General features: G+C 43.5%; 1 protein-coding gene across 2 annotated transcripts in view; it reads right to left on the minus strand.

Annotated features, from left to right (window-relative positions):
• Window positions 1-10,579: 10,579 nt before the first annotated feature.
• The window catches only part of LOC124013177 (protein FAM91A1), a 106,639-nt gene continuing 104,452 nt past the window's right edge, over window positions 10,580-12,766 (minus strand). Inside the window, exons 22-23 of one of the 2 annotated variants that reach the window (XM_046327401.1) lie at window positions 11,948-12,103; window positions 10,580-11,904 (exon numbers count right to left, since the gene is read on the minus strand). In XM_046327401.1, the coding sequence (XP_046183357.1) occupies window positions 11,872-11,904; window positions 11,948-12,103 (189 nt within the window). In that variant the 3' untranslated portion in view covers window positions 10,580-11,871. Of the gene's footprint in view, window positions 12,104-12,766 lie in introns of both variants that reach the window. The other variant, XM_046327400.1, reaches the window with a different exon arrangement.

Here is a 12,766-nt window from a genome sequence, read left to right on the forward strand (position 1 = left end):
GTCTGGTGGAGGGAGACAGTCTGGTGGAGGGAGACAGTCTGGTGGAGGGAGACAGCCTGGAAGGAGACAGTCTGGTGGAGGGAGACAGTCTGGTGGAGGGAGACAGTCTGGTGGAGGGAGACAGTCTGGTGGAGGGAGACAGTCTGGTGGAGGGAGACAGTCTGGTGGAGGGAGACAGTCTGGTGGAGGGAGACAGCCCCCGGCCTAACCCTACTTGATTCCAAAGTCAAATGTCTGCTGTTTGCTGATGATCTGGTGCTTCTGTCACCAACCAAGGAGGGCCTACAGCAGCACCTAGATCTTATGCACAGATTCTGTCAGACCTAGGCCCTGACAGTAAATCTCAGTAAGTCCAAAATAATGGTGTTCCAAAAAAGGTCCAGTCACCAGGACCACAAATACAAATTCCATCTAGACACTGTTGCCCTAGAGCACACAAAAAACTATACATACCTTATACACGCCTAAACATCAGCGCCACAGGTAACTTCCACAAAGCTGTGAACGATCTGAGAGACCAGGCAAGAAGGGCATTCTATGCCATCAAAAGGAACATAAATTTCAACATACCAATTAGGATTTGGCTAAAAATACTTGAATCAGTCATAAAGCCCATTGCCATTTATGGTTGTGAGGTCTGGGGTCCGCTCACCAACCAAGACTTGTTGGTCTTGTGGTCTTTCTGTAGCTCAGTTGGTAGAGCATGGCGCTTGTAACGCCAGGGTAGTGGGTTCGATCCCCGGGACCACCCATACGTAGAATGTATGCACACATGACTGTAAGTCGCTTTGGATAAAAGCGTCTGCTAAATGGCATATATTATTATTATATATAAGACTTCACAAAATGGGACAAACACCAAATTGAGACTCTGCATGCAGAATTCTGCAAAATATCCTCCATGTACAACGTAGAACACCAAATAATGCAGAGCAGAATTAGGCCGATACCCACTAATTATCAAAATCCAGAAAAGAGCCGTTAAATTACAACCACCTAAAAGGAAGCGATTCCCAAACCTTCCATAACAAAGCCATCACCTACAGAGAGATGAACCTGGAGAAGAGTCCCCTAAGCAAGCTGGTCCTGGGGCTCTGTTCACAAACACAAACACACCCTACAGAGCCCCAGGACTGCAGCACAATTAGACCCAACCAAATCATGAGAAAACAAAAAGATAATTACTTAACACATTGGAAAAAATTAACAAAAAAACAGAGGAAACTAGAATGCTATTTGTCCCTACAAAGAGAGTACACAGCGGCAGAATACCTGACCACTGTGACTGACCCAAAATTAAGGAAAGCTTTGACTGTGTACAGACTCAGTGAGCATAGCCTTGCTATTGAGAAAGGCCGCCGTAGGCAGACATGGCTCTCAAGAGAAGACAGGCTATGTGCTCACTGCCCACAAAATGAGGTGGAAACTGAGCTGCACTTCCTATCCTCCTGCCCAATGTATGACCATATTCGAGAGACATATTTCCCTCAGATTACATAGATCCAAAGAATTCGAAAACAAATCAAATTTGGATAAACTCCCATATCTACTGGGTGAAATTCCAGTGTGCCATCACAGCAGCAAGATTTGTGACCTGTTGCCACGAGAAAAGGGCAACCAGTGAAGAACAAACACCATTGTAAATTACAACCCATATTTATGCTTATTCATTTTATCTTGTGTCCTTTAACTATTTGTACATTGTATATATATATATATGACATTTGTAATGTCTTTATTGTTTTGAAACTTCTGTATGTGTAATGTTTACTGTTCATTTTGATTGTTTATTTCACTTTATATATTCACTTTATCTACCTCACTTGCTTTGGCAATGTTAACACATGTTTCCCATGCCAATAAAGCCCTTGAATTGAATTGACATCCTGGTGGAGGGAGACAGCCTGGGGTGAAAACCTATTTACCATAGACACCACACAAGCACTGGAACAGCAAATGACAACACAACAGAAACCATTTGTGGGTCCTGGGACTGGCATGGCAGGAGGCACCAAGCAGTGCAGGATACAACGACACCACAGCAACTAGCACAGCTACAACTAAAGTGATTACCCATCTTACACATGGCAGAAGAATATATGAAGGCAGAAAAAAGACAAAGGAGATGGACTGTATATGACAGAATTTAGTTACAGTTGAAGTCAGAAGTTTACATACACTTAGGTTGGAGTCATTAAAACTAGTTTACATACACGAAGTTTACAGTTTACACTTAGGTTGGAGTCATTCAGTTTAAAAACTAGTCATTTAGTTTACATACACTTAGGTTGGAGTCATTAAAACTAGTTTACATACACTTAGGTTGAGTCATTAAAACTAGTTTACATACACTTAGGTTGTAGTCATTAAAACTAGTTTACATCCACTTAGGCTGGAGTCATTAGAACTAGTTTAATTACACTTAGGCTGGAGTCATTAAAACTAGTTTACATACACTTAGGTTGGAGTCATTAAAACTAGTTTACATACACTTAGGCTGGAGTCATTAAAACTAGTTTACATACACTTAGGTTGGAGTCATTAAAACTAGTTTACATACACTTAGGTTGGAGTCATTAAAACTAGTTTACATACAGTCATTAAAACTAGTTTACATACACTTAGGTTGGAGTCATTAAAACTAGTTTACATACACTTAGGTTGGAGTCATTAAAACTAGTTTACATACACTTAGGTTGGAGTCATTAAAACTAGTTTACATACACTTAGGTTGGAGTCATTAAAACTAGTTTACATACACTTAGGCTGGAGTCATTAAAACTCGTTTTTCAACCACTCAACAAATGTCTTGTGAACTAACTATAGATTTGGCAAGTCAGTTAGGACATCTACTTTGTGCATGACAAGTAATTTTTCCAACAATTGTTTACAGACAGATTATTTCATTGTATCATAATTCCAGTGTGTTTTACATAGACTAAGTCGACTGTGCCTTTAAACAGCTTGGAAAATTCTAGAAAATGTCATGGCTTTAGGAGCTTCTGATAAGCTAATTGACATCGTTTGAGTCAATTGGAGGTGTACCTGTGGATGTATTTCAAGGCCTACCTTAAAACTCTGTGCCTTTCTCATGTCAAGCCATCATGAGAAAATCAAAAGAAATCAGCCAAGACCTCAGAAAAAAAATGGTAGACCTCCACAAGTCTGGTTCATCCTTTGGAGCAATTTCCAAACACCTGAAGGTACCACGTTCATCTGTACAAACAATAGTACACAAGTATAAACACCATGGGACCACGCAGCCGTCATACCACTCAGGAAGGAGACGCGTTCTGTCTCCTAGAGATGAATGTACTATGGTGCAAAAAGTGCAAATCAGTCCCAGAACAGCAGCAAAGGACCTTGTGAAGATGCTGGAGGAAACTGGTACACATGGGGACAAAGATCGTACTTTTTGGCGAAATGTCTTCTGGACTGATGAAACAAAAATATAATTGTTTGGCCATAATGACCATCGTTATGTTTGGAGGAAAAAGGGGGAGGCTTGCAAGCCGAAGAACACCATCCCAACAGTGAAGCACGGGGGTGGCAGCATCATGTTGTGGGGGTGCTTTGCTGCAGGAGGGACTGGTGCACTTCACAAAATAGATGGCATCATGAGGGAGGAAAAGTATGTGGATATATTGAAGTAACATCTCAAGACATCAGTTAAAGCTTGGTCGGAAATGGTTCTTCTAAATGGTCAATAACCCCAAGCATACTTACAAATTGGTGACAAAATGGCTTAAGCACAACAGCACAACAAAGTCAAGGTATTGGAGTGGCCATCACAAAGCCCTGACCTCAATCCCCTCGAAAATGTGTGGGCAGAACTGAAAAAGTGTGTGTGAGCAAGGAGGCCTACAAACCTGACTCAGTTACACCAGCTCTGCCAGGAGGAATGGGCCAAAATTCACCCAACTTATTGTGGGAAGCTTGTGGAAGGCTACCCGGAACGTTTGACCCAAGTTAAACAATTTAAAGGCAATGCTACCAAATACTATGATGAAATAAATAAAAGCTGAAATAAATCATTCTCTCTACTATTATTCTGACATTTCACATTCTTAAATTAAAGTGGTGATCCCAATTGACCTAAAACAGGGAATTTTTACTAGGATTAAATGTCAGGAATTGTGAAAAACAGAGTTTAAATGTATTTGGCTAAGGTGTGTGTAAACTTCTGACTTCAAGTGTATATAGACAGATACACATACATACCACAAACACATTAGTTGGGGGGGTATTATTTTATTGTAACATACAGTATTGATATTTACATTGAATAATAACATCCCAGGTGGTGAACAAGATGCCAGGAGGAATGCCTCATTTTGTTCCCACTTCATTACACACATTCTTTGTATATCGTTTAATTTGACATTTTTGTGACTGTCCCATCGAACAAGCTACAACAAAGATTCCTAAAATGCAAGGTTGGCATTAAATAAAACAATTGGTAAATAATGGTAACTATTGGTAACTCTAACGCTGTGATGGAGGTTAGGAGGGTGGATGTTCTGGTCTACCCAGGGATCTACCCAGGGATGGCTCTAGCATTTTGAAGACCCTAAACGAGATTTGGTTGCAGGCAAAACATTTTGGTGCCACCCCCCTCCTCCGCTCCCGACGGTGGAGAGAATTTTGTGTGTAGAATTTTCTTCAATTCTACACATTTTGCCATGACTTACACTTCTGGGTATTTCAAGGGTTTTTCTTTATTTTTACTATTTTCTACATTGTAGAATAATAATGAAAACATCAAAACCATGAAATAACACATTTGGAATCATTAGTAACCAAAAAAGTGTCAAACAAATCAAATAGCCACCCTTTGCCTTCATGACAGCTTTGCACATGCTTGGCATTCTCTCAACCAGCTCCACGAGGTAGTCACCTGGAATGTAGTTCAATTGACAGGTTAATTTGTGGAATTTGTTTCCTTCTTAATGCATTTGAGCCAATCAGTGTGTTGTGACAAGGTAGGGGGAGTATACAGAAGATAGCCCTATTTGGTAACAGACCAAGTCCATATTATGGCAAAACAGCTCAAATAAGCAAAGAGAAACGTCAGTCCATCATTACCTTAAGACATGAAGGTCAGTCCATCATTACCTTAAGACATGAAGGTCAGTCCATCATTACCTTAAGACATGAAGGTCAGTCCATCATTACTTTAAGACATGAAGGTCAGTCCATCATTACCTTAAGACATGAAGGTCAGTCCATCATTACCTTAAGACATGAAGGTCAGTCCATCATTACCTTAAGACATGAAGGTCAGTCCATCATTACCTTAAGACATGAAGGTCAGTCCATCATTACCTTAAGACATGAAGGTCAGTCCATCATTACCTTAAGACATGAAGGTCAGTCCATCATTACCTTAAGACATGAAGGTCAGTCCATCATTACCTTAAGACATGAAGGTCAGTCCATCATTACTTTAAGACATGAAGGTCAGTCCATCATTACCTTAAGACATGAAGGTCAGTCCATCATTACCTTAAGACATGAAGGTCAGTCCATCATTACCTTAAGACATGAAGGTCAGTCCATCATTACCTTAAGACATGAAGGTCAGTCCATCATTACCTTAAGACATGAAGGTCAGTCAATACAGAACATTTCAAGGACTTTGAAAGTTTCTTCAAGTGCAGTCGCAAAAACCATCAAGCGCAATGATTACACTGGCGCTCATGAGGACCGCCACAGGAAAGGAGGACCCATAGTTACCTCTGCTGCAGAGGATAAGTTCATTAGAGTTACCAGCCTCAGAAACTGATTGAATCTGTCCTTCATTATCGAATTGCTGCAAAGAAACCACTACTAAAGGACACCAATAATAAGAAGAGACTTGCTTGGGCCAAAAAACATGAGCAATGAACATTAGACCGATTGAAATTTGTCCTTTGTTCTGGTGTCCAAATTTGAGATTTTTGGTTCCAACCGCCGTGTCTTTGTGAGACGAGGTGTGGCTGAGATGTTTGGTTCCAACCGCCATGTCTTTGTGAGACGAGGTGTGGCTGAGATGTTTGGTTCCAACCGCCGTGTCTTTGTGAGACGAGGTGTGGCTGAGATGTTTGGTTCCAACCGCCGTGTCTTTGTGAGACGAGGTGTGGCTGAGATGTTTGGTTCCAACCGCCGTGTCTTTGTGAGACGAGGTGTGGCTGAGATGTTTGGTTCCAACCGCCGTGTCTTTGTGAGACGAGGTGTGGCTGAGATGTTTGGTTCCAACCGCCGTGTCTTTGTGAGACGAGGTGTGGCTGAACAGATGACACTTTTTTTGGTTACTACATGATTCCATATTTGTTATTTCACAGTTTTGCTATTATTCTACAATGTTGAAAATAGTACAAATAAAGACAAACTCTTGAATGAGTAGATGTTGTAAAACTTTTGACCGGTAGTGTATGCCATGTTAATGATATCTGAGTGAGAGTGACTAACAAAATCAATGGGGGGGGGGGGGGGGCCCTGGAAGTCAGGGCCTCTGGACACATGCCCTGCGTGCCTGGTCGATATTTGACCATAACTTACCAATCTAACAGTTGTTAGCGGACAAGGCTAATTGAGTGACTGTCAGTGACTGACATAAGAGAAAAACTGCTGATGCACAACCACATGTCCAACTTGCACCTGGTGTTACTATTCTTACTCTCCGTGAGTTGCCTGGAGCCGGCCCTGGGTCTAACAGACAGATAGGGGTCTGATAGATCAATCCATCCATAGGAGACTAGTTATGAAGGGTAGGGGTCAATAATAGATCAATCCATCGATAGGAGACTAGTTATGAAGGGTTTAGGTATAGGTTAGGTATTGGGTAGGTTGATGAGGTGATGGTGTAACACACACAATGGTCTCTACACACTCATCATCATCATCATCATCAACAACGATAAACAACCACTATGGGGTGGAAATGGGAGACTGAACCCTTCCATGCTAATAAAACAACCATTATGGGATGGAAATGGGAGACTGAACCCTTCCATTCTAATAAAACAACCATTATGGGATGGAAATGTGAGACTGAACCCTTCCATACTAATAAAACAACCATTATGGGATGGAAATGGGAGACTGAACCCTTCCATGCTAATAAAACAACCATTATGGGATGGAAATGGGAGACTGAACCCTTCCATGCTAATAAAACAACCATTATGGGATGGAAATGGGAGACTGAACCCTTCCATGCTAATAAAACAACCATTATGGGGTGGAAATGGGAGACTGAACCCTTCCATGCTAATAAAACAACCATTATGGGATGGAAATGGGAGACTGAACCCTTCCATGCTAATAAAACAACCATTATGGGATGGAAATGGGAGACTGAACCCTTCCATGCTAATAAAACAACCATTATGGGATGGAAATGGGAGACTGAACCCTTCCATGCTAATAAAACAACCATTATGGGATGGAAATGTGAGACTGAACCCTTCCATACTAATAAAACAACCATTATGGGATGGAAATGGGAGACTGAACCCTTCCATGCTAATAAAACAACCATTATGGGATGGAAATGGGAGACTGAACCCTTCCATGCTAATAAAACAACCATTATGGGATGGAAATGGGAGACTGAACCCTTCCATGCTAATAAAACAACCATATTATGGGATGGAAATGGGAGACTGAACCCTTCCATGCTAATAAAACAACCATTATGGGATGGAAATGGGAGACTGAACCCTTCCATGCTAATAAAACAACCATTATGGGATGGAAATGGGAGACTGAACCCTTCCATGCTAATAAAACAACCATTATGGGATGGAAATGGGAGACTGAACCCTTCCATGCTAATAAAACAACCATATTATGGGATGGAAATGGGAGACTGAACCCTTCCATGCTAATAAAACAACCATATTATGGGATGGAAATGGGAGACTGAACCCTTCCATGCTAATAAAACAACCATTATGGGGTGGAAATGGGAGACTGAACCCTTCCATGCAGATAAAACAACCATTATGGGATGGAAATGGGAGACTGAACCCTTCCATGCTAATAAAACAACCATTATGGGATGGAAATGGGAGACTGAACCCTTCCATGCTAATAAAACAACCATTATGGGATGGAAATGGGAGACTGAACCCTTCCATACTAATAAAACAACCATTATGGGATGGAAATGGGAGACTGAACCCTTCCATGCTAATAAAAAGGAAAAGAGAGCACGGATGAATCACTGAGTGTACTGCTGAGTGTACTACTACTGAGTGTACTACTACTGAGTGTACTACTGAGTGTACTACTGCTGAGTGTACTACAGAGTGTACTACTACTGAGTGTACTACTGCTGAGTGTACTACTGAGTGTACTACTACTGAGTGTACTACTACTGAGTGTACTACTACTGAGTGTACTGCTGAGTGTACTAGTGAGTGTACTAGTGAGTGTACTGCTTAGTGTACTACTGAGTGTACTGCTTGGTGTACTACTGAGTGTACTGCTGAGTGTACTACTGAGTGTACTGCTGAGTGTACTACTGAGTGTATGATGAGTGTCCTACTACTGGGTGTACTGCTGAGTGTACTACTACTGAGTGTACTGCGGAGTGTACTACTACTGAGTGTACTACTGCTGAGTGTACTACTGAGTGTACTGCTGAGTGTACTGCTGAGTGTACTACTACTGAGTTAACTGCTGAGTGTACTACTGAGTGTACTGCTGAGTGTACTGCTAAGTGTACTGCTGAGGCTACTACTACTGAGTGTACTGCTGAGTGTACTACTACTGAGTGTACTGCTGAGTGTACTAGTGAGTGTACTACTGAGTGTACTGCTTAGTGTACTACTGAGTGTACTACTGAGTGTACTGCTTAGTGTACTACTGAGTGTAATGCTGAGTGTACTACTGAGTGTACTACTGAGTGTACTGCTGAGTGTACTACTGAGTGTACTGCTGAGTGTACTACTGAGTGTATGATGAGTGTACTACTACTGGGTGTACTGCTGAGTGTACTACTACTGAGTGTACTGCTGAGGGTACTACTACTGAGTGTACTACTACTGAGTGTACTACTGAGTGTACTACTACTGAGTGTACTACTGAGTGTACTACTACTGAGTGTACTGCTGAGGGTACTACTACTGAGTGTACTGCTGAGTGTACTACTGAGTGTATGCTGAGGGTACTACTACTGAGTGTACTACTACTGAGTGTACTGCTGAGTGTACTACTACTGAGTGTACTACTGCTGAGTGTACTACTGAGTGTACTACTACTGAGTGTACTACTGAGTGTATGCTGAGGGTACTACTACTGAGTGTACTGCTGAGTGTACTACTGAGTGTACTGCTGAGTGTACTACTGAGTGTACTGAGTGTACTGAGTGTACTACTGAGTGTACTGAGTGTGAGTGTACTACTGAGTGTACTACCTGAGTGTACTGCTGAGTGTACTGCTGAGGCTACTACATTTTATCATGAAAGCAACAACACGTTAATGACAAAGTATTTTCTGAAATATTTAGTGCAGTGGTATCATGCAGGGTTGGGTTGGTTCAGATACATAGGACAATATGAGGAAGAGGAGGACTGGGGTTGGTTCTGATCACTGAGGACAATACGAGGAAGAGGAGGGGTTGGGTTGGTTCTGATCATAGGACAATATGAGGAAGAGGAGGAGGGGTTGGTTCTGATCATAGCACAATATGAGGAAGAGGAGGAGGGGTTGGTTCTGATCATAGGACAATACGAGGAAGAGGAGGGGTTGGGTTGGTTCTGATCATAGGACAATGATGAGGAAGAGGAGGTACTGCTGAGGGTTGGTTCTGATCATAGGACAATATGAGGAAGAGGAGGGGTTGGGTTGGTTCTGATCATAGGACAATATGAGGAAGAGGAGGGATTGGTTCTGATCATAGGACTGGGTTGGTGTGAATGAGGAAAATACTGAGTGAAGTCAACATATAGGACAATATCAGATCATAGGAGGGAAGAGGAGGAGGGGTTGGTTCTGATCATAGGACAATATGAGGAAGAGGAGGAGGGGTTGGTTCTGATCATAGGACAATATGAGGAAGAGGAGGAGGGGTTGGTTCTGATCATAGGACAATATGAGGAAGAGGAGGGGTTGGGTTGGTTCTGATCATAGGACAATACGAGGAAGAGGAGGGGTTGGGTTGGTTCTGATCATAGGATAATACGAGGAAGAGGGGTTGGTTCTGATCATAGGACAATATGAGGAAGAGGAGGGGTTGGGTTGGTTCTGATCATAGGACAATATGAGGAAGAGGAGGAAGAGGAGGGGTTGGTTCTGATCATAGGACAATATGAGGAAGAGGAGGGGTTGGGTTGGTTCTGATCATAGGACAATACGAGGAAGAGGAGGGGTTGGGTTGGTTCTGATCATAGGATAATACGAGGAAGAGGGGTTGGTTCTGATCATAGGACAATATGAGGAAGAGGAGGGGTTGGGTTGGTTCTGATCATAGGACAATATGAGGAAGAGGAGGAGGGGTTGGTTCTGATCATAGGACAATATGAGGAAGAGGAGGGGTTGGTTCTGATCATAGGACAATATGAGGAAGAGGAGGGTTGGGGGTTGGGTTGGTTCTGATCATAGGACAATAGGAGGAAGAGGAGGGGTTGGGTTGGTTCTGATCATAGGACAATATGAGGAAGAGGAGGAGGGGTTGGTTCTGATCATAGGACAATATGAGGAAGAGGAGGGGTTCTGTTGGTTCTGATCATTGGACAAAACGAGGAAGAGGAGGGGTTGGATTGGGTTGGTTCTGATCATAGGACAATATGAGGAAGAGGAGGAGGGGTTGGTTCTGATCATAGGACAATATGAGGAAGAGGAGGAGGAGGGGTTGGTTCTGATCATAGGACAATATGAGGAAGAGGAGGAGGAGGGGTTGGTTCTGATCATAGGACAATATGAGGAAGAGGGAAAGTCCATCAGAAACATGTACTTAAGGTGGCAAAACACTTTGGTCTTTCTGCAGGGCTGAGATGTGGAGGGGTCTATAAGGTCTGGTCTTTCTGGAGGGCTGAGATGTGGATGGGGTCTATAAGGTCTGGTCTTTCTGCAGGGCTGAGATGTGGAGGGGTCTATAAGGTCTGGTCTTTCTGCAGGGCTGAGATGTGGAGAGGTGGAGGGGTCTATAAGGTCTGGTCTTTCTGCAGGGCTGAGAGGTGGAGGGGCCTATAAGGTCTGGTCTTTCTGCAGGGCTGAGAGGTGGAGGGGTCTATAAGGTCTGGTCTTTCTGCAGGGCTGAGATGTGGAGGGGTCTATAAGGTCTGGTCTTTCTGCAGGGCTGAGATGTGGAGAGGTGGAGGGGTCTATAAGGTCTGGTCTTTCTGCAGGGCTGAGAGGTGGAGGGGCCTATAAGGTCTGGTCTTTCTGCAGGGCTGAGAGGTGGAGGGGCCTATAAGGTCTGGTCTTTCTGCAGGGCTGAGAGGTGGAGGGGTCTATAAGGTCTGGTCTTTCTGCAGGGCTGAGAGGTGGAGGGGTCTATAAGGTCTGGTCTTTCTGCAGGGCTGAGAGGTGGAGGGGTCTATAAGGTCTGGTCTTTCTGCAGGGCTGAGAGGTGGAGGGGTCTATAAGGTCTGGTCTTTCTGCAGGGCTGAGAGGTGGAGGGGTCTATAAGGTCTGGTCTTTCTGCAGGGCTGAGAGGTGGAGGGGTCTATAAGGTCTGGTCTTTCTGCAGGGCTGAGATGTGGAGGGGTCTATAAGGTCTGGTCTTTCTGCAGGGCTGAGATGTGGAGGGGTCTATAAGGTCTGGTCTTTCTGCAGGGCTGAGATGTGGAGGGGTCTATAAGGTCTGGTCTTTCTGCAGGGCTGAGATGTGGAGGGGTCTATAAGGTCTGGTCTTTCTGCAGGGCTGAGATGTGGAGGGGTCTATAAGGTCTGGTCTTTCTGCAGGGCTGAGATGTGGAGGGGTCTATAAGGTCTGGTCTTTCTGCAGGGCTGAGATGTGGAGAGGTGGAGGTGCTCGTCCACTCCACTCCCTCAGCTGTCCATCCTTGAAGATGAGGTTGAGAGCGGGCAGCGGAACACCAGACTCGGCCGGGGGCTGGCTGAGAGGACCGGACACTCCACTGTCAGGGTCGGGCTGACCCTGGCTGCCATCCTATAGGGCACACAGGTCAGGGGTCAGTTGTGTATAACACAGGGTCATTAGGCACCAAGCGGAAGAAAATGGATTGAAAGGGCAGGAATTGTCCATGAACAAATACCTGGAATTGTGAAATGTAAATGTAAATGTACAGGTGGAAAACATTGAATAACATCTTCTGTTGTGTATCCAGGTACTTCCATGTTTATTTTTGTATTGTTTTATTTAACTAGGCAAGTCAGTTAAGAACAAATTCTTCTTTACAATGACGGCCTACCAAACGGCAAAAGGCCTCCTGTGGGGACGGGGGCCTGGGATTAAAAATATTAGGACAACACACACATCACGACAAGAGACACCAAAACACTACATAAAGAGAGACCTAGACAACAACATAGCACTGCAGCAACACATGACAACACAACAACACAACATGACAACAACATGATAGCAACACAACATGGAAGCAACACAACATGACAACAACATGATAGCAACACAGCATGACAACAACATGGTAGCAACACAACATGGTAGCAACACAACATGACAACAACATGGAAGCAACACAACATGACAACAACATGGTAGCAACACAACATGGTAGCAACACAACATGACAACAACATGGAAGCAACACAACATGACAACAACATGGTAGCAACACAACATGGTAGC

The sequence above is a fragment of the Oncorhynchus gorbuscha genome, linkage group LG24 (genome assembly GCF_021184085.1).
Source record: "Oncorhynchus gorbuscha isolate QuinsamMale2020 ecotype Even-year linkage group LG24, OgorEven_v1.0, whole genome shotgun sequence".
NCBI classification, from domain to species: Eukaryota; Metazoa; Chordata; class Actinopteri; order Salmoniformes; family Salmonidae; genus Oncorhynchus; species Oncorhynchus gorbuscha.